This window comes from Gymnogyps californianus, chromosome 3, assembly GCF_018139145.2.
Source record: "Gymnogyps californianus isolate 813 chromosome 3, ASM1813914v2, whole genome shotgun sequence".
In the NCBI taxonomy this organism is placed as follows: domain Eukaryota; kingdom Metazoa; phylum Chordata; class Aves; order Accipitriformes; family Cathartidae; genus Gymnogyps; species Gymnogyps californianus.
Window position 1 is genome coordinate 88,379,798 of NC_059473.1, and position 19,795 is coordinate 88,399,592.

General features: G+C 38.1%; 1 protein-coding gene across 4 annotated transcripts in view; it reads left to right on the plus strand.

Annotated features, from left to right (window-relative positions):
* SNX14 (sorting nexin 14) overlaps positions 1 to 19,795 on the plus strand; it is a 60,910-nt gene that overhangs the window by 26,552 nt on the left and 14,563 nt on the right. For 2 of the 4 annotated variants that reach the window (XM_050894934.1, XM_050894937.1), the window contains 9 exons: positions 1,068 to 1,126; positions 5,759 to 5,785; positions 9,361 to 9,493; positions 15,401 to 15,602; positions 16,571 to 16,654; positions 16,791 to 16,891; positions 17,246 to 17,357; positions 19,184 to 19,224; positions 19,382 to 19,501. In XM_050894934.1, the coding sequence (XP_050750891.1) occupies positions 1,068 to 1,126; positions 5,759 to 5,785; positions 9,361 to 9,493; positions 15,401 to 15,602; positions 16,571 to 16,654; positions 16,791 to 16,891; positions 17,246 to 17,357; positions 19,184 to 19,224; positions 19,382 to 19,501 (879 nt within the window). The remainder of the gene's footprint in view (positions 1 to 1,067; positions 1,127 to 5,758; positions 5,786 to 9,360; positions 9,494 to 15,400; positions 15,603 to 16,570; positions 16,655 to 16,790; positions 16,892 to 17,245; positions 17,358 to 19,183; positions 19,225 to 19,381; positions 19,502 to 19,795) is intronic. The other 2 variants (XM_050894936.1, XM_050894935.1) reach the window with 2 other exon arrangements.

A 19,795-nucleotide genomic window follows, 5' to 3' on the forward strand; every position in this document is an offset into this window, starting at 1 on the left:
AACAGTCATGTGCATGTGGAACTGAAAAATATGTCTTCATTTTCTGCTTTAGTTAGCATGCCAGAGCTGGGACCAATCTCAGTAAGAAAATTGAATTTATTCTAGTTCAACGTAACATCAACAGAATTAAAAAAAAAAAAAAAAAAAAAAAAACAAACCAAAAAAAACCCACTTCATTTTTTGATGTAACAATTTGTGTGTGTCACTGCTATTACAAAATCCTCTCCACCCCTTCTTTTATGATTGCAAATTTGGCGCAAAAGTAATCTGCGTGATAGACATAGAACACTATTAAAATCTCTTTATTTACTTTTAAAAATATAATGGTACTTATAGGAAGATACAAAGGTTGTATTTAGGTACCTTCAGTGTTATGCATTCCAACAGCTAAAAGGCAGGTGTCTGTTTTCATGAAGGTCATTCAAAGCAATTTACTAGGCATTTAAGATTGTTCTATGATTGGGTTCTGAATGCAAGTTTAAAAAAAAAAAAAAATCCCCACACTGGGCTGACAGCTGCCTAAAGCCTTCTAATAGGAAGCACTTTAAACACAGGGGTGAGTCTGAATTCTTGTCCCTTTTAGAGTTTGTGTGTGTAAATCAGGTTGCATGTTAAGCTTCTCACATTTATTTGAGGCAGAATATATTGACTTGTCCTGGGAATGGGTACTTACCTTACTTGGCGTTATTCTTAATAAAGTATATTTCTCAAAAATGGTATTGATGATCATCTTTCCCATAATAGCTATAATGCTTCAAATGCTTGATTTTTTTTTTTTTTTTTTTTTAACAAGGAGGAGACATGGATTTTGGTGCTTAATTTTAGGTTTATTTCTGTTTTGATTTTTTTTTTTTTTAATTCCAAGACTATATAAAGTAAAATAAGTAGTCCTGGGAGCATGTGTTGCAAATTTGGTCTGTCCTTTTCCAGATGAATATTCTGCTAGATTATGGCCAGCCTGCCTTTTACTTCTGTTCTTGTTTCCTGAATTCTGCAATGTCGTTGCATAATAGTCCTTACCTCAGTTAGTCCAGTGTTTTCTTTGATACCTTATTTGTCTGTTGTAGTACTTCAGACACCTTTTAAGAGGAGCAGAGTCACCAACACGCAATTCAAAGTTTAACAGGTAGGTATGGTAGAATCTTTAAGTGTTTTTCTTTGTTTTTTAGTTAAAAGCATCAAAATATTCATAGGATAAATATTTTTATCCCAATAAACCATAGGAATTTTGCTACTGCCTGATACTAATTTGACTAAATTTTTAGCTCTACTTTTTTTTTATGGAAAAATTACATACTAAAGGAGTAAGCAGTATTATACAAGATGTCTCTTTGCTTTAAAGTGTTTTATATTAAAGAATTTAAAATGCGATTTAGACCTCAACATTTGAGAAGGGGGAAGAGAAAAAATGTGCAGTGAGAATAAGGTAATGTGGAAATAAAGTGGTCATTTAATTGACTGTAGATATAAATAGTACCATTTTGTTGGTGCAAAGCTGGGTTGTCTTTGATTTCAGGTCTTACAAGGATAGGTACAGTGTACCCCGGCGTCTAACCAACCTGGTCATGCAATGGGAATCTCCTCTTGTTGTGACAAGGAGGATTTGCCATTTCTCCTAGGTCAAATGTGTTTTCTGTCCCCCAACTCTCCCCATTCATTGCAGAAATGTAGCATCAGAAGCCTTGTTTCTGGGTTTGGGCTATATACTTGCCACCTTCAGGCTCCTTAGGGCCTGTGGAGAAGAGGAGCATCTCCTGTGGTAGGGATGGGTGATCTTCCACTGTGAGGTTGGGTTGAATAAGCTTGAGGTCTCATTTCTTGTCTTTCATTTTATGCTGGATCGCTCAGTCATAGACTAGCCTGACTGAATTGCTCTTATGGTCTGGCCAAAAGAAGGAAAACTTCAGTGACACAGTCTTTAATTTGCATAGGCTTTCTTTCTTGGTATGAAATAAGATCCACAGTACTGTAGAAAATGCTAATGTTTATCATCTTAGATTACTCTTCTAGAGGAGTAACAGCAATTTATTTAACAACTTCTGCTTTCATTAGAGATACACCTAGCAGCAGCCCTCTTGATTTGCAGCCTACTGTGAGGTGTATTATTGTGAGATCCCTTTATTCTCTGCTAACGTTCTTCAAAAACTACATGATTGTTCTCTTTAATATATCTCCATTGATGACATCTATTATGCAGTCTTTATAGTTTTTGTAGATCCAGAACTCAAGCTTTGGTGTAGTGCTTTCTCAGAGTGGTGCTGACAAGCTTCTGTTTCTTAGCAGAGAGGCATGGAAGGCAGCTAGACCAAACTGCATTTCTGTCCTATGTGATACTCCGCTAGGAATGGTGACCTTAAAACACACTCCAGCTTCTGTCAAAGATGGCTACAGGGTTTCATCCAGACCTTTAAATCTGCCTTCTGACATCTTTCCCAAAATTATTCATGTCAATGGTTGAAAGTATCCTGTCATGCACTTCTTAAATCTAGTTAAAGTATGAAAACATTTAGGTCACCTTCTTGGTGCTTTGCTTTCCAAAACAGAAAGGGTGAAATTACAGGCAGTCTCTACCTGGAGTTTTTGAAATACATCTCTGGCTACAAACTAAGCAAGTACTGTTTGGGGACTGTTAGAACGTGTTCCCCTGGAGTTCAGACAGCATCCATAGCATTACTGAAAATGTATCTGGTTTACATTTTAGAACAATTTGAATGCCCTGTGAATATATGCTGGTTTATGATACGAATTCAGTATTAGAGCCAGTTCTGTTTAATATCTTTATCAATGATCTGGACGAGGGGATCGAGTGCACTCTCAGTAAGTTTGCAGATGACACCAACTTGGGTGGGAGTGTTGATCTGTTGATCAAGAAGTTGAGCAGGAGTGTTGATCTGTTGATCTGCTTGAGGGTAGGAAGGCTCTACAGAGGGATCTGGACAGGCTGGATCAATGGGCTGAGGCCAATTGTATGAGGTTCAACAAGGCTAAGTGCCGGGTCCTGCACTTGGGTCACAACAACCCCATGCAATGCTACAGGCTTGGGGAAGAGTGGCTGGAAAGCTGCTGGGTGGAAAGGGACCTGGAGGTGTTGGTTGACAGCCAGCTGAATATGAGCCAGCAGTGTGCACAGGTGGCCAAGAAGGCCAACAGCATCCTGGCTTGTATCAGAAATAGAGTGGCCAGCAGGACTAGGGAAGGGATCGTGTGGCCAGCAGGACTAGGGAAGGGATCGTCCTCCTGTACTCGGCACTGGTGAGGCCGCATCTCGAATATTGTGTTCAGTTTTGGGCCCCTCACTACAAGAAAGACATTGGGGTGCTGGAGCGTGTCCAAAGAAGGGCAATGAAGCTGGTGAAGGGTCTAGAGCACAAGTCCTTTGAGGAGCAGCTGAGGGAACTGGGATTGTTTAGCCTGGAGAAAAGGAGGCTCAGGGGAGACCTTATTGCTCTCTACAACTACCTGAAAGGAGGTTGTAGTGAGGTGGGTGTCAGTCTCTTCTCCTGAGTAACAAGAGATAGGACAAGAGGAAGTGGCCTCAAGTTGCACCAGGGGAGATTTAGATTGGCTAGTAGGAAAAACTTCTTCACTGAAGGGGTTGTCAAGCATTGGAACAGGCTGCCCAGGGAAGTGGTTGAGTCACCATCCCTGGACGTATTTAAGAGACGTGTAGATGTGGTGCTTAGGGACATGGTTTAGTGGTGGACTTGGCAGTGCTAGGTTAATGGTTGGACTCAATGATCTTAAAGGTCTTTTCGAACCTAAACAATTCTATGATTCTACGATTCTATACTGGATGTTCCTGAAGCGCTGCCTCAGTGATTATTTCCATGAAACAGAGGTCCTATCTGTGGTCCTATCTGCAAGTAGTTTTCCTGTTGCTTTGGAGTTTCCCTCTGCAGAATCTGGTACAGACAGTCACTGCCAAGGAAAAAAAAATTTAAAAAAGGTTACTTATGGAATTATTCCAGATGTTATCCATATGCACATACCTTATCCTGCCTTCTCTTCCCTATTCTAGCATTAGTTCCAGTTGAGAGAGATTATATGCAAAGAGATGAGTTTTGTTTTCCATATCTTTGATGCTTTGCTAGGGGTACTGTGTGTGTATTGCATACATACTGCTGGTTAAAAAGATCAAGTAGTAGATACGAAATCCCAGTGGAATGTACACGTGGGTAATGTGTTGAAAGATTTCACTTATTGTAAGACAAGAAAATTATAGAGCAGTTTCTAGAAAATACGAGTGGGAAAGTAGGAAGAAGTGACTATCAGTGTGTAATTTCTGGTTTGAATCACTTCTTTGAACTGTACAAAATAATCATAGCTTTTCGTGTACAGGTAGGACAAATAATGTGCTATGAAAACTGCTAAGGTAATAGGTGAGAAGTCCCAAGTATTTCTGGAGTGTAAAGAAGTCACTTTGACAATATTCTGATAACTTGATAACTAGCTGTGGTTGTCAACAGTTTAACTTGATAACTCATATTTTCCACCTAATGTTTAATGTGTGTGGCCAATGAAAACTGATGTTTTAAGTTCCAATTCTGGTGACTTAATTTTGGGTGTGTGGAAGAGAGGATAAGAATTCCCTCTCCCTCTCTCATATTTATATATTTATAATACATTACTTAAAGGTATTCTGTGTTGGAAGTCTAACAAAAAAAGAAAAGCCATTATGTTATATAAACTCCCGGATTTCTGGATAGCTGTGTATCTGCCTTGATTTTCTACAGACCATGACCACATACAGAAATAGACGCATCCTGATTTCTCATCATTGGGATAGCAATAAAATTAAAACATTTTGCAAGTAAAGGACCAAGTAGAAAAGTTATTAACAATTTTGGGGAGTGGTTAGGAGTAAAACCCACAGAATTAAGTCTGTAAACAGTTGTGTGCAATGTAATTGTTTGTCACCATCAGTTCCAACTTGGCAGGTTATGTTTCCAGTTTCACAGTTAACATGACTAAAGACAGTGTAAGATGCCTTAGAATCAGTTCCTCTTGTAAAACAAAATCTAAAATTTGAATATTGTAATCCCATATCAGTTTGTCCAGAATTCAGTAGCTCCAGTGAATTAAAATAATGTGTGCGATGACTGTGTTTATGGTTACTCCATTTAAACATCTCAGTTGAAATTATTGAGTTGATGGCTGAGGCATTGGTTCCATGTACCAGGTTATGTAGAATGTCAAAAATACATGACAGTTCTTAAAATCAGTGAAATAATAATAATTAAAAAAGATATTTTAATAGTGGTTTTTACTATATCTGATACGGGGGGATGGGGAGTGGTGTTATTACATAAAATAAGTCCACAGCCTTTTCTTTGTATTGGCCAAATGAACTAGATTACTACGTGACTTCTGAAAATAGGTTATAGAAAAAGTTAGCTGCCTGTTTGGCACTACAGGTAACTTTAAGAATGAAAGTCATTCTTTATAAATTGGTAGCCCCTTGTGCTGAATGTCAGTGAAGACCTGAAAGTTTCAATAGCTGAGGTTTTAAATTCAAAGGCCAAGATTGTGGTGATGAAATGTGCAGGTACCATTCGCATTTCACTTTCTTAGGATTTTAGGTCAGGAACTCCTAATTGTACCACGTTTTTTATTAATCTGTAGTGATGGTCGAAGCCCGTTCAGTTTTGTTGGGATAGGTCTGTCAAATTTGGTTGGTGGTTTTTTTGGGTTTTTTTTTTTTTCTTTTAACATTATTTTCTCCTGGGCTGTGAGGTAATTTATGTGCCTGTTGTTGCAGAAGTAGCCTGAGTTTGGATGACTTCCGGTAAGTCTATCTAACACTTGATAAATGTTGTGCGTTAGTTATGCTGCATCTATCATGACTGCATCACACAGCCTTTGTAACAGCAGTTAACTGTCCATTTTATTTCTAAAAAAACACGTGAATGTCTTCTCTGGACTAAACTGCATTTCTCCCCACAATAAGCTTTACTCCCCATGTCCTTTTCCCAAGTGTTTAGAAATTGCTTAATTACTAATTTCACAAGTTTGCAATATATTAATATCGTTTGCTGTTAACGATTTGTCTGTTGTTATTAGTTTTGAAATATATTTGCATAACTTGAAGCTTTTTTTTTTTTGGCCTTTTTTTTTTGGAGCTAGCTGCTCCAAAATTTCCTTTACTCCATGTCACGTTTCCAGATCCTGTTTGAGGTTTTATCCACTTAACTGGTTGTTTTATCTTGCACGGCTGTGTCCGGGATGATCATTGCCTAACATTGCATGCAAATATAACCATTTTATGAATATTATCAAGCACTCAAAACCAGCAATTCCCTAAATTAGTTCTCTCTGCAGCTTTTCTTGTGACTGTTATAGGTTTGATTATAACATATGCTATTTTTTATAATTTGCTTTAGGTAGTCTGTGATCACTCATTAATGCCTTAATAGCTGTTCAAGGGTTTGTTTTCTCATTATTCGTGCCTCTTTAAATACATGCTATCCAAACTCAGAAAACAATTTTTTCGTTATGGGCTTTTCCTTAGAATTTGTCAGAGCATCAGTATTTCATATATTACTCATACCATTCTTGAGTCTTGAGGGAACATTATCAACTTCATTTTACAGGTTAGGAATCAAGGTATATAGACACTTTTTATCTTTTATGTGCCAGTTCAGTGTATTGATTTATAACTTGCTAGAGCATTGAGCAATAAGAAGTATTTGAGATATAAGTGCAATTCATTGATTTTTAAGTGCAGCTCTGTGTGCTCAGCATTTCTCCTAATTGGGTGTAGGGGTTTTAGTCAGCCAAAAGAAAATGGTACTCTGACTTCACATGCATGTAAATATCTAGCTTGTCTGATACATACGACTTGCCTGGTACTTCTTGACTCGCAGAGGTTCACAACAGTATTCTTCAGCTGCATAGCCCTGGCTGATCACTTGCGAAGATCTGTTCAGTGCACCGAATGAGGCAGGGATCCTGTGGGAAAATTATTTTGCAACCATCCACGATTAAAGAATACCACAGTGCGCAGTGGCACTAATGCAATCTTTGGTCTGCAATTCCCAGCTATAGAGTGAACAACAATTGTAATTGTTTGATGTTATTTATGTGTGACTTCTGGTGCTTTTTAAAAAAAAAAAAAATTCTTCCAACCTCTTGTCATCACATCATTCATCAGGAGTGTTGGAACCTGTAGACTCTCTGCTCAAGGCCCTGCCAAGAAAGCAACTATGGAATGACAGTCGAATAATGCTGTTATGTGGATCAGCACTAGAAGGAGTGGGATACTTTTCCCAATGAGTTTTGTATATATATTTGTTGACAGTAGCAGAGTTGACAGGTCTTGAAGACTTGATCTCTGTTTTAAACTGGCCACCTCCTCTCCTCTTTCTTCTCTCATACCTTGAACCTAACCGTATCCTAGTCCCATATCTTCGCTTCTACCTAGCCTCAAGTTCTTTCTCCTATTTCTACTTAGCCAGTGAATCTGTTAGATTTTCATCCTGATACCTGTTTCTTTGTATATTTTTTTTTTTCTTGCTCAGCTTCTTCAAAATTTTGGTCATCCTGTTGTCTGTCCATCTCTGCAACATCCACAGATTTTTTCCATGCTCATCTAACCTGGTTTGTGCTCCACGTGCTTGCTCAAGGATTTTTTTGCCTAACGAGTCCTATTGTTCTCTCCATGCGTTATCCACCATGTGTCTGTGTACCCTCTTATCGACCAGTTTGTGTTCTGAATTTGTGTCTCTTCCTGTGAAAAGAATCCCATCCTGTTACTTTATACCTGTTCCAGTTTAGTGATTGCTCTGTACTCATTAGACATGATCTTTGGGCTCAGCATTAGGGCAGGAAGGGCTAGTTCCTTGCTATCAGGTTGAGTCCTGGCCCCATACAGCTCAGTACTGCAGTTACAGGCAAAGCTGTATTCTGCCTTCACTTGGAGCATGATCAATGCAGGAAAGAACTGATCTGAGCCTGGAGTACTCTTAACAAATCTTTGAGCTTGTGTAAATTAATGTTTTTGCTCAAAATCTTGACAACTGCACAAGTTTTCACAGGAATGACGAAAACTTCTTTAGGAGTCAAGCCAGAGGTCTGAAGTATTAACCTTCTGGAAAAGCTGTCTAGTTTTGTCTGAATAAGGTTTGTATTTTGCTAGCCCAATGTTTAAGCTCTTGAACAAGATTCAGGTAGGTCCCCAATGTGAAAAAGTTCAGATCAGCACAATAACATGTAGAAGTTGTTTAAAAATTGAGTAAAATTGTTCAAACATGGATTTACACTACAAACAGCCAAGTGACCTTATCTTTGGTTAGCAGAGATAAATAAGACAGATGGTGCCTGTCTGCTTTGGAGCTGATAATAAGAGATAGAAAAAGCAAAAGATTTGGAAAAAAGGTGGATTATTTACACAATTTTAGTCATGTACACAGTCTGGGTAAAATTATAAACAGGAAGATCGTTAGTAACGTGCATGCACATTTTGAGTCAGCAGCTGATGTCAACATGGTTTTACGGGTGATGAAGATGCTTTATCTGCTGGTCTCTGCTGTTCTGTTGGTACTACTGTTCAGTAGTTAATTTTTTGTTTCAAAGGAAAAAGAAACACTTAGCATATTTTTTGGTCCTCTAAAGTACTACTTGTGCTTTTAATCTCAGTAATCTATGAAGTTGAGTCTTTGATTCTGCAGTTCACTGTATTGATTTTTAACTCGCCTGTCAACTGTATTTTAAAGTCTTCATCTTTCAGTCAGACTGGCTCTTCAAGCCAAGATTCTTCAGTTGCATCTGTTTTCTCTCATGCTCAGTCTTGCTCCTTGCACATTCCTTTTGTCTGTCCCTAATGCTTAAAAGTCGAGATCTATCTTGAATCATACATGCCTGTAAAATTCTGGGATGTTTATGTAAAAAAAAAAAAAAAAAAAAAAAAAAAAAAGGCATCTAACGACACCATTTACAGTACTTGGCAAGAGTGGATAAATATTTAAATATAGGTACGTGGAAAAGGACAGAGTTAGTGACCTTCTCGTTGTGCGTGCCTGTAGCCATATGACAGTTTCTGCTGTCAAAACAAAATTCTTTTGCATAGTTAATTGTTTATTCTGTGTCCTGCTTTACTGAGATACTATTATAGGAGTGTTAATGTTTGCTCATGGTTAAGCATATGGGAATCCCATATCTCTTAAAAGTGTAATCAAGAAATTTTGCTGATCGATCAGAGAACAAATTTGCCATAAATTAATGTCAGTTTAAGTGGAATTGTAAATATATTGGCTACTTGTTTATAGAGTTGTTTCTCTTATCTGCAAATGATGTGCAACGGCCTACTGAGCTGCTGTGTAATAATATGCCTTGTGTTGTGAACTCTGGCTTCTGTAATCCTAGGACCACACAGAAGAGAGGAGAATCATTTGGAATCAGCAGAATAGGCAACAAAATAAAAGGTGTATTCAAGAGTTCTGCAATGGAAGGAGCTATGTTGCCTAACTATAACTTAAATGAAGGAGAAGATGACTTTGTGAGTAAAAGCTTTAAATTTGTCTTTAAGTCTTTGTTGTGGTTGGGTTTTTTTCCTTTCCTTATTTGAAAATGTTAAGTTTCTGCCTTTTCTGCTGTCTTACTTCACTGCAGGGTTTCCATGTGCTGGCTTCTGATTAAGTTGCCTTGTTTTCCCTGTATTCATTCACAAGCCAAGGCCACGTTCCCAGTTATTGTGCCTCTGAGCTTATTGCTTTAGTACAGAGAAGTACTAAAAGTAGCAGTGTCAGACATTTTTGTAAGCGATGAATTTCTCTCTGAAAACTTACCATGCCATTTTATAATTCTGGATAATAAGGTATGCATAGGACTGCATGCATGGCTTTTCATCTGAAGCTTGCCACAAGACCTTAAAATCATAGATGAAGTAGTGGGGAGATTGCTGTCAAGTTGGTCTGTGATGCAGCATTCTCTCTAAAGATCATGAGCCAATAGTCATTTCTCATTTGTCTTGGGTGTCTCCCTCAACTAATGTTTTTCTTTCATGCTAAACAGCAATTGAGCCAATGGTAGACTTATTGCATGGCACATTGGTATCTGAAGCACAGTTGGGGGACAAATGGAAAATTTTAAAAAGGGAAGAGGAGGGAATTGGTCAGAAGCTATTGGTAGCCATGTATACAGTGTGTCTGCCAATTCAACCTTTTGTACCTGTTCCTAGCAAACAAAACATTTAAGCATTTATCACCTTGATAAACTGCTAGCTCGTTTTCCACAGCCTAAAGATACAAGTGTAAATATGAGTTTATATTATTCACCTTGTTCAGAATTGCTTTCAGAAGAGGGTGGGAAGGACTCAACAACTTAGAACTCTAGATAGGTTTGGGTTTTTTTCTTTAAGAGGAGAAAAAAAAGGCAATTTTCTGTACAGACTAAATCTTCATATGGGTCATGCCTTTAAGGGGGCAGAACTGTTGCAATTAATTTCTTGGACAGTTAAGTTCTTGTTGTTGTAACTTCTCTCTTTTTGAGGTGAGATTCTAATGAAAATGCGTTAATTTTGCAGCATTGCTGTTGTAGATTCTCAGCCAAAGGGCGTGGAAGTATAATTCCCCTATAGTAGAGGAATTGGTAGAAGTACAATTGAAGCAGTGGAGCTCAGAGAAGGAACATGTTTTTTGTGCCAGAGCACAAGAAGTTACTTGTGAGAAGTTGCTGAATTCAGCGAGAGAGACAGACAATATAGTGTCTAATCCTTACTAAGTGTCGTGGCTTAACCCCAGCCAGCAACTAAGCACCACACAGCTGCTTCCCCCTCCCCCCTTCTAGTGGGGTGGGGAGGAGGAAAGGAAAAAAAAGTAAAACTCATGGGTTGAGATAAGAACAGTTTAATAACTAAAGTAAAAATAAAAATACACTACTAACTAAGAATAATAATAATTGTAATGAAAAAGAATACCAAAAAAAAAAGAAAAGAAACCAGTGATGCACAATGCAGTTGCTCACCACCCGCTGACTGATGCCAGAGCCGCGATCCGTGCCTCCCAGCCAACTCCCCCCTGTTTCTATACTGGGCGTGACACTCTATGGTATGGCATACCCCTTTGGCTAGTTCAGGTCAGCTGCCCCGGCTCTGCTCCCTCCCAGCTTCTTGCACACTTGCTTGCTGGCAGAGCATGGGAAACTGAAAAGTCCTTGGCTTAAGATAAGCGCTACTTAGCAACAACTAAAACATCAGAGTGTTATCAACATTATTCTCACACTAAATCCAAAACACAGCACTGTACCAGCTACTAAGAAGAGAGTTAACTCAGTCCCAGCCGAAACCAGGACACTGAGGAAGGTTTTCAGATGGACAGAATGACTTTAGCTTAGGCAAGAAGGGAAAGTTTTAAGTGCAGCATTGTCTCAAATCCCTTCATTAAATAAAGGGAGGATACTACATTTTTACTAAAACCACCTTAGACAAAGTTTGGAAAATACCTAAGTCCCTTCACTTGGTAAGTGTGGATGGGAAGAAGAAATGGGAAAAGAAAACACTAAACTGTTGTAAGGTTACTGTGTGTCCAAACAGCTGGACAGAGCCATGACTTCATGAGTGAACACTGAATATACAGAATTCAACACTAAAAATGTCACAGTAAGTGCTGAGGTGTATTTTCCTAGCAGGCATCACAGGGTCAGAGGAAGAGCTCTCCAGGACAAGAAAAACGCAATCGGGGAAATAACAGTATAATTGTAAGATGGTGGCAGTGCAGTATACAGACTGAGGAACTTTTTGATTAGCTTATGTAGTGAGGATATGGGAGTTATTTCCTCCTACACAGATCCTGATTAGGTATTTAAGTAATTGGTGTTAAGGTAAGCTTGGTGGATTCAAGGTAAATATAAGGTAAAGAATGGCAGTGAAATGGAGTTCTGTGCATTGTGACAGAAACTGAACAATGTCTTTGCCTTTTTTTTTTATTTTTTTTTTTGGACAAAGTCATGTTGGGTGCAGTTAAAGCCTATAGGAAACACCCATTTAGTCTAAGGAAATCACATAGGGATAGAAATACGTGTTAGCAGCTTTCTGTGGCTCTGGGCAGCAGCTTTGTAAGCTGCTAACATGATAATAGTAATTCCGTGAAACCACACTCAATCTTTGTCAGCTAAATTTTAAATATAGCAAAAGATATTATACATATTAAAGCACAGGTATTGTTCCCAAGGCAGCCAGAAGACCTGTAGACTTGAATTTGTGGCTTTGTTGGATAAAACAAATGGAAAGAGACTGAGGCAAACTATAAGTATTACAGGTTGGTGATCTGTTTAGAAAGAGAATTAAAAACTCCAGAAATTCATGCTTCCTGGCTTACAGTTAATGTAGGTGCTGTGGTTGTCATAGTGGGAAAACCTGCAAATTTACATAGGATTATTACCAAAACCAGGCTAGAAGTCAGGTGAGGGATCTGGGGAAAAGAGGTTATGAGCCTGTGAAACTTTGCTGATGATCCAAAATGACCTCAGAAGGGCTGAGTGAAGAGGTTATGGCCCCTTTATGAGCAGTTCGGGAAACGACTGATCCATACCTGCTCTAAGCCTTGTGCTAACTCAATAAATGGTAGGAGATGAGAGCTGCAAGCAGTGGTAAATTAAAAAAAGAAGGAATCAGAAAGCGTAGGCAAGAGTTGCGTTTTGATCAAGTCCATGCCTATACATTTAGTTTAGTCGAACACTACAGAATCAAATAAGCCTGAATGTTTCTAGAATGATCTTGCATTTTTGCAAGGAGGTCCTAGTAGAGATTGTATATTTAGTGCTAATGCAAATATACATGATTAGTCAGGATAGATTATAGTGTTAATTTTGGCAGCTGATAGCTCAACCCTCACAGGGTGAGGGAGTGAGTGTAAATTGCACCCAGTTCATGCTGCCCCATCTGCAGAAACTCAGCTGTTGTTGACTTGGAGTTGCTATCCTGAAACGTTCTGCTCTTTCTGTCCAGTGGTGACAACTGCGTAAAGCCTGGGGAAGGGGGAAAATGAGGGTAAGACCTCATACAGAAGACTTTTTAGATGTAAAGCTACCTGACAACCCCGTTGTGGTTCAGAGAGTATCTGTCCTATTTATTCCATTTTTTGATGCAAGTTCGTCCTGCAGTTTGTGAGCCCTAGTTGTTCATTCCAGACTGGGGTTATTTTTGTTTGCTTTATGAAAGAGCACAGCCTGTGATTTAGCTCTCAAATTATGAACTGCCTCAGCTGAGCGTGGTCTCTGTGCAGCGGCAACTGAGACTGCTCTTTGCCTGTCACAGTTTCTCTTTTCATTGAATAAACCAGCTAAGTGGAAGCAAAAAGGTGTTTTGAAGAGAAGAGACTCAGTCAGTGGATCTCCAGAGAGCCATTTTGGAAGACAGTGGTCCACACTGTAAACAGTTTGAGGATCATTTCAGAACTATGCAAAGGCAAAACAAAACTGAAGAAAGATTGCTAACGTGTGTTGAATCATTTGTGTTTCAGCTGCAGTTGAGTCATGATCATGTGAATAGTGTAGCACAGACACAGCCAAAATTATTTCAAGGATGCTGTATTGCCTTAATCTGTTAATTAGATTATCCCAATACAGGCAAAACTTGTTAAGCCACCTAGGCTTGGCCTTTGAGGGGAATTTGGCTTTAAATTATGAAGCTAACGGAAAAGAACTTGAAAGTGGGATTTGTGCTTTCCAGTTTGCTGTAGTTTCACATGTTGTAAATTCATATGTTAAAATCTCCTATTTTAACTTTAACAAGTGGCAGTACTTTCAAGACTCTGTGTGAGACTTACTAAGATAATGTACTTTTGAATTGTCGCTTAACTCTAACCTATCTCAACATATTTAATAGTTCTGTAAATTGTGGTGGGAAGAGCGAGGTGCTGACCACTGCTGTGGCAGGCACAGGCTGGAAGCAAGATGATGGGCTTGGGCATTGCTCCTCACCAGGCAGCGCCGGCCTCCCTGCAGGGTTGCAGTGTTTTAGAAGCTCTTGCAGCACGGCAGCAGGCTAAATTAGATTCGAACAATTTCAGTTTTTTTAGGGAAATAGGACTACTCTTTTTTCACCTGCTTGCCTATGCTTGTGAAAATACAAGAACTTTTTTCTCCAGCACATCTTTAGTGAGGGCTCATCTCCCCACAAATTCTCCATTCCACTTTATTTTTGAGTCCTATTTGAGTCTAAGGCCAGCCCTACCCCTCCTTCTCACAGACGCTGTCTCCTCATTTGCAAAAATCATTTTCATTCCTTTGGGTCATTTTTTTATTATTCGTTTTTTTCTGTGTGGTGAAGATGAGAATTGGGTTAAGCATTGTTTGGAGAAATACATAGCTTTCCAAGAGTAGCTGTTGAAGCTTGGACTTTTCAGTTTCAGTATTTAAGATAATATTTCTGTTGTTTATGGTCCTAAAAGATTTGTAGCACTTCCTTTGTCATTGCTGGGGATCTGAGAATTCGGTGTGCTGTGTGGTACTTGGGTGATGCATTACCTGTGGGCAGCTCCACCTGTCTGTGATGGGCAGTGTCAGGAGCATAAAGTGAATGTCAGTGTGGTGCTGGGACTGCAGTTCAAGTTTGAAAGGACTTCTTCAGCATTCACGTGGCACTGCTTCTAAGGTCTGCTTACATATGGAAGAATCAGCATTATGTTTTATGGTGTGGAGTCTGAGTTTATGAACTCCATGCACTGGAGCTGCCCTACGTGCAGCCAGCAAGGATTAGGTCCGTGCTGCTCCCTCGTGCATCTGTTTCTGGGAGTGTGATGCTGAAACTGGAGCTGATGGGGAATGCAGTAATGCTTATGATGGCTTTGCTTAAAATAGCTCTGGGCTGCAGGAATAATTCAATCCCAGTCGTGGTTGTGTTGCACCTTGCAGAGCAACTCAGATTCATGTGTCCACAACATACTCCATTGCACTCTCTGTGGGGGTGGGAGACCTGCTAGCTTGGTGCACTGTTGGCTTCTGTCTCTTGTTGTGTTTAGATAGCTTCTTGCCCTGACCTAGTAAGCTCAAGTCTTCAATTTGGGTCCTAGTATGCTGGAAATTCAGTGCAGCTAAATCTGCTGGACCCAAGCTGTTTCCTGTAGCATTCAGTCTGTGTCTAAGGCATTCTTCCAGCTGTCTCCTTTAGTACTTCTGTTCCCTTTCCCCCTCTTGGTTTTTCCCTGAAGTATCAGATATGGAACTTGATAGTGCTATAAAAACTTTCAGATCTCACTAGAAGTTGCTAACTTCAAATTAATTTGCAGTGGATCTAAAAACAGAAATTCATCTACATGAAAACTCCATTAATGAAATGGGTTTTTGTTCTTTTAGTGACACATACGTAAAGACTTGATTTATGTTTCATTATCGTATATAAGTTTTGCAAAGGTAGGCTGAATCAATTAAAATAGAACTGTAGATCTTGATGTGTGAATCTTTACAGATTGAAGAAGGCGTTATGGTGATGGAAGATGATTCTCCTGAGGAGGCTGTTAGTACCCCAAATACACCCCGCAACCTTGCCGCATGGAAAATTAGCATCCCATATGTAGATTTTTTTGACGATCCCTCCTTGGAAAGAAAAGACAGAAAGGAGAGAATTCCTGTGTTCTGCATTGATGTAGAGAGAAATGATAGAAGGGCAGGTATGCAATGTTGTGAATAAATAAAATGTCATTTAGAAATGAACTCAAAATATTCTAGTGTGCTGTATTCTGATGGCTGTTGCAGTGTATTTTGCATACATGTTGTTCTGATTTTGAAATAGTGACTTGAAAATTATGAGGAAGTGTGTTTGAGAGATAAATGATCACATTTATTATTTGCAAGTTGAGAAATGACTCCTCAGCATGAATCAGTTCCATTTAGACTTCATGCCAAAGTTGGACACTTTCTCTTCCCAAAAATATTGATCCTATGATTCATATTAATAAACCCTTGGCATATTTTTCTTTCACCCACGAACTTTGGAATAATGAACAACAAATAACTTTTTATGTAACCTTAAATTATAGGTCTTAGGAAATAAAAATGTTTTGCTTATTAGGAACCATCCTGGCTTGCAGATAGTTTATCAGTATCTAGATAGCAGTACATCCATATTGAGTGGGGAAAATAGCATCATCCTGGGGCTGCATAGATTTGTGTTAGTCAAACTAATATTTCCACAATAAGCATGAAGTGTTTAAGAGTTATTTAGTGATATTTTCCAGGAGGAAGAATGATCAGGATTCAAGCTGATGGTGCAGAGGACTGTATTCAACAAGTAGTATTTCTGTAAATCATTCGGTTAAAAGTTTGAAAATAGATCTAACATAGTCAGCTCTAATAAATTTTGAAGTTATGCAGCGCTCCATTGTTTAGATTTTAGGGATCCCCTAGAAAAGATGATTTCCATGCTAGTACCATATCTGTCTACCAGGTATACATTTTAATTTAACACTTAAATTATTTGGCTGGGATTTTTTTTTTTAATGTTACTGCAATGTGGGGGACTAATGTCATTGAGGTTTTTCCTATAATAATTCAGCATACGTTTGCTGTTGCTTAATTTGTCTCTCGAGTGGCATAAAACCTGGTTTATTTCTAACATTGTGGGTTCTTTTTCCCCCAGTTGGGCATGAACCTGAACACTGGTCTGTCTACAGGAGATATCTTGAATTTTATGTGCTTGAGTCGAAGCTAACAGAATTTCATGGTATGTTCTCCATCATCTGGAAAGCCACTTTCCCACTGTTGTGATTATCATTCAGTACTGAGCTGAAATTTAAAATAATGAAATCAATGTTTGCTGCGTTACAAGAATAATTTAATCTCCTTGATATCTTTATTAGGTACGTTTCCTGATGCTCAGCTTCCCTCAAAGAGAATCATTGGCCCCAAGAACTATGAGTTCTTAAAATCCAAGAGAGAGGAGTTTCAGGAATATCTGCAGGTATCAAACAAACTTTTGGAGCAAAGATATTCTAAAACTAATGATATAAAACTAGTAAAGGAATATCTGCAGGTATCAAACAAACTTTTGGAGCAAAGGATATTCTAAAACTAATGATATAAAACTAGTAAAAGAATATCTGCTATTTTTTTTGTTCCAAGTAACTTGAGTTATAGAAAGGGTTCAAGTGGGCAGGTAAAACTTGTTAAAGTTTCATGTGACTGAAAACAGAAATCTTTTGCAAATGACAATATCTGTGGTAATGTAATGCTCTTTGAATATCTTTTTGCCCTAGGGAAACTGATTTTTAAAGATTAGTTTTAAAGTACTTCTTTCTTTCCTTCTGTTTCAAAGAAACTTCTGCAACATCCAGAACTAAGCAACAGCCAGCTTTTAGCTGACTTCCTGTCCCCTAATGGAGGAGAGACTCAGTTTCTTGATAAAATGTTGCCTGATGTGAATCTTGGTATGTAATATGCTAGTTGTTTATGCTGACAAATAGTAATACTGTAGATACTGTGATTGAATGATAGTAGCAATGAATAGATAACTCTTGTGTAAGGATATGGATGTGGGAAGTAAGAACTCTGCTCCTTCACAGCCCTTAAAATTATAGCTCAGCAAGCAAGATATGTTGATATTTTCTCCTTGAAGAAAAAGGTCATTTTGAAATTATGGAAAAAAGTGTTTAAGTGGTTGCTTTTCAATCTTTGCGTTAGCAAGCAAAGTGATAAGATTTCTCTAAGAAATTTCATTGTTCAGGAAGACTTATGGTATTGTCACGGGTCAAATCTACACAAGTCAGTCATTGTTTACAGGTGTGATGGTATAAAAGATTTCTTAATATAAACTACCTTTGGGTGTTAGTTGATTAAAATCTGTTTATTTTAATCTTAAAACTGCAGTATTTAATATTTCTAGTGTTAGCTAGATCTCTAGATTGAATATTTCTGGTATTAGCTAGATCTCTTTTAACATGAGCTACTTAATAGAATTTGAGGCAGTGGTGTGTGTGATATTGGCAGGCCAAATGGAAATTGAGAAGTTGAGAAATTCTTGCTGTCTAATGTAATAGTTGATAATACATCCAAAAAGTAGACTGCAGTGTGGCTTTACAGCTTGGCTGCAATGTAGCTGTCTCAGGATAGTGGACCTGAGCTGGTAAGGTCAACTTCACGGCCATTCTGTCTTCGTGTATTGTAGCACTTGTGGTTCTGGCACCAGGGTGGTCCAGAGAAACTGTGAACTGTGCCGCTGCATTTCTGCTTCTCCCGGTCATGGTGTGAAGCTGCTGAGGTGGCCATTCTCTTACTGTGCTTACTAAGTTGTTGAATGAGATTTCGGTGGTCATCTTCCAGTTAAAGCGTTTTGTTTTGTTTCAGACCTCCCCTGTAGATCCAACTGTATGTTGTTAAAAAAAGCTTATAATTATGGTGTTTAGTGTAATGCATCTCATGTCTGAGACTATGCTTCACTTCCATAAACAACATTTTAACAACTGTTGGCATTTCAGTAGGGCTTTTTGTGAGAATAAGTGATTTTATTATTATCATTTGATCATTGTACATACTTTTGATCTAAGTTCCAAATTTAATGACATGTAGATAAGGAAAATTTTACTGTAAATGTAGTGCTTAAAATAAAACTAATTCTAGACACTTTTCATTTTTCAGCATTCAAAGTTACTATGCTGTATCCTGATAGCCTTAACAGGACAGAAGAGCTGATTTTTAAGACCACAGCTGTGGCCTGTCCAATTTGTAAAACTTTATTCACCAGTATTTTCAAGACTGGATCCTTCCAGAATCTCTCCAGATTAGCTGATCTTTTCAGGGAAAGAGGAGAATCTCAGTTTTTGTGATTTCTTTTGTGATAAATGTTTATGAAGGATGAAGAACTTAAATACAGAAAATTGTGCCTATACTGGTGTCATATAGTACTGCTGTTATGGTGCTATAGCTATTTATGTTTGGGCCTCTAGAAAAATTACAAAGGGAGATCTACAGTACTTTGCTTTTTTTTTTTTAAAGTATTCAGATAATCACCTGTATATTTTTCATATTTTAAGTATCTTTTCTTGAAGAGTGCTAAGCATTAAGTTACAAGCTGGATATGTGGAAGACTTATTTTCATAGCTCGTTGTGCCAAATAAAAAAAAATACAGATTTTAAAAACTACTGTATTTTTAAATTAAATACTAGACAATGAGTACATAAAATGTAGCAGAGAAAAATGTCTTTAAGATCAGGCAGTGATAACAGAAATTTTTTGTTTGTTTGTTTCTAATTATAGGTAAAATTATAAAATCTGTTCCAGGAAAACTGATGAAAGAGGTGAGTAAGTCTTCCAAGTTGCCAGTATTTTAACTTCAATAACTAATTTTACGTGCTTACTAACTTATAGGCTAGTCAAAAATTTATTTGGAAACTCAGTATTCTGTTTTTCTTTCTATAATTATGCAAGTGACAGGTCACTCCCATCTTATTTCAGAAAGGTCAGCATTTGGAGCCATTCATCATGAATTTTATCAACTCCTGTGAATCTCCCAAGCCTAAACCAAGTAGGCCTGAACTTACCATTTTGAGTCCCACTTCCGAAAACAACAAGAAGGTACAGTAAGTGATCTTCCTTCCCCACTTTATAGGAGTGGGGAAAATTGACCATAACCTGAAAATGCAAAGAATAAACAGAAAAAAAATCTGAATATAACAGCTTACCTATTTTGTGTTGTCTTTTCACACAAGAGAGGCAATAGTAGTGCAGAGAGCTTTGTTGTCTCCTGTCTTGTAAATATCTTAGTATGAATGACTTTTGAGGCTTGTGGGTTTTTTTGGTTTTGGCTTTTTTTTTTTTTTTTTTGAATAATTCTTACTGGATTTGGAGATGAGGATACAGAGTAGAGAG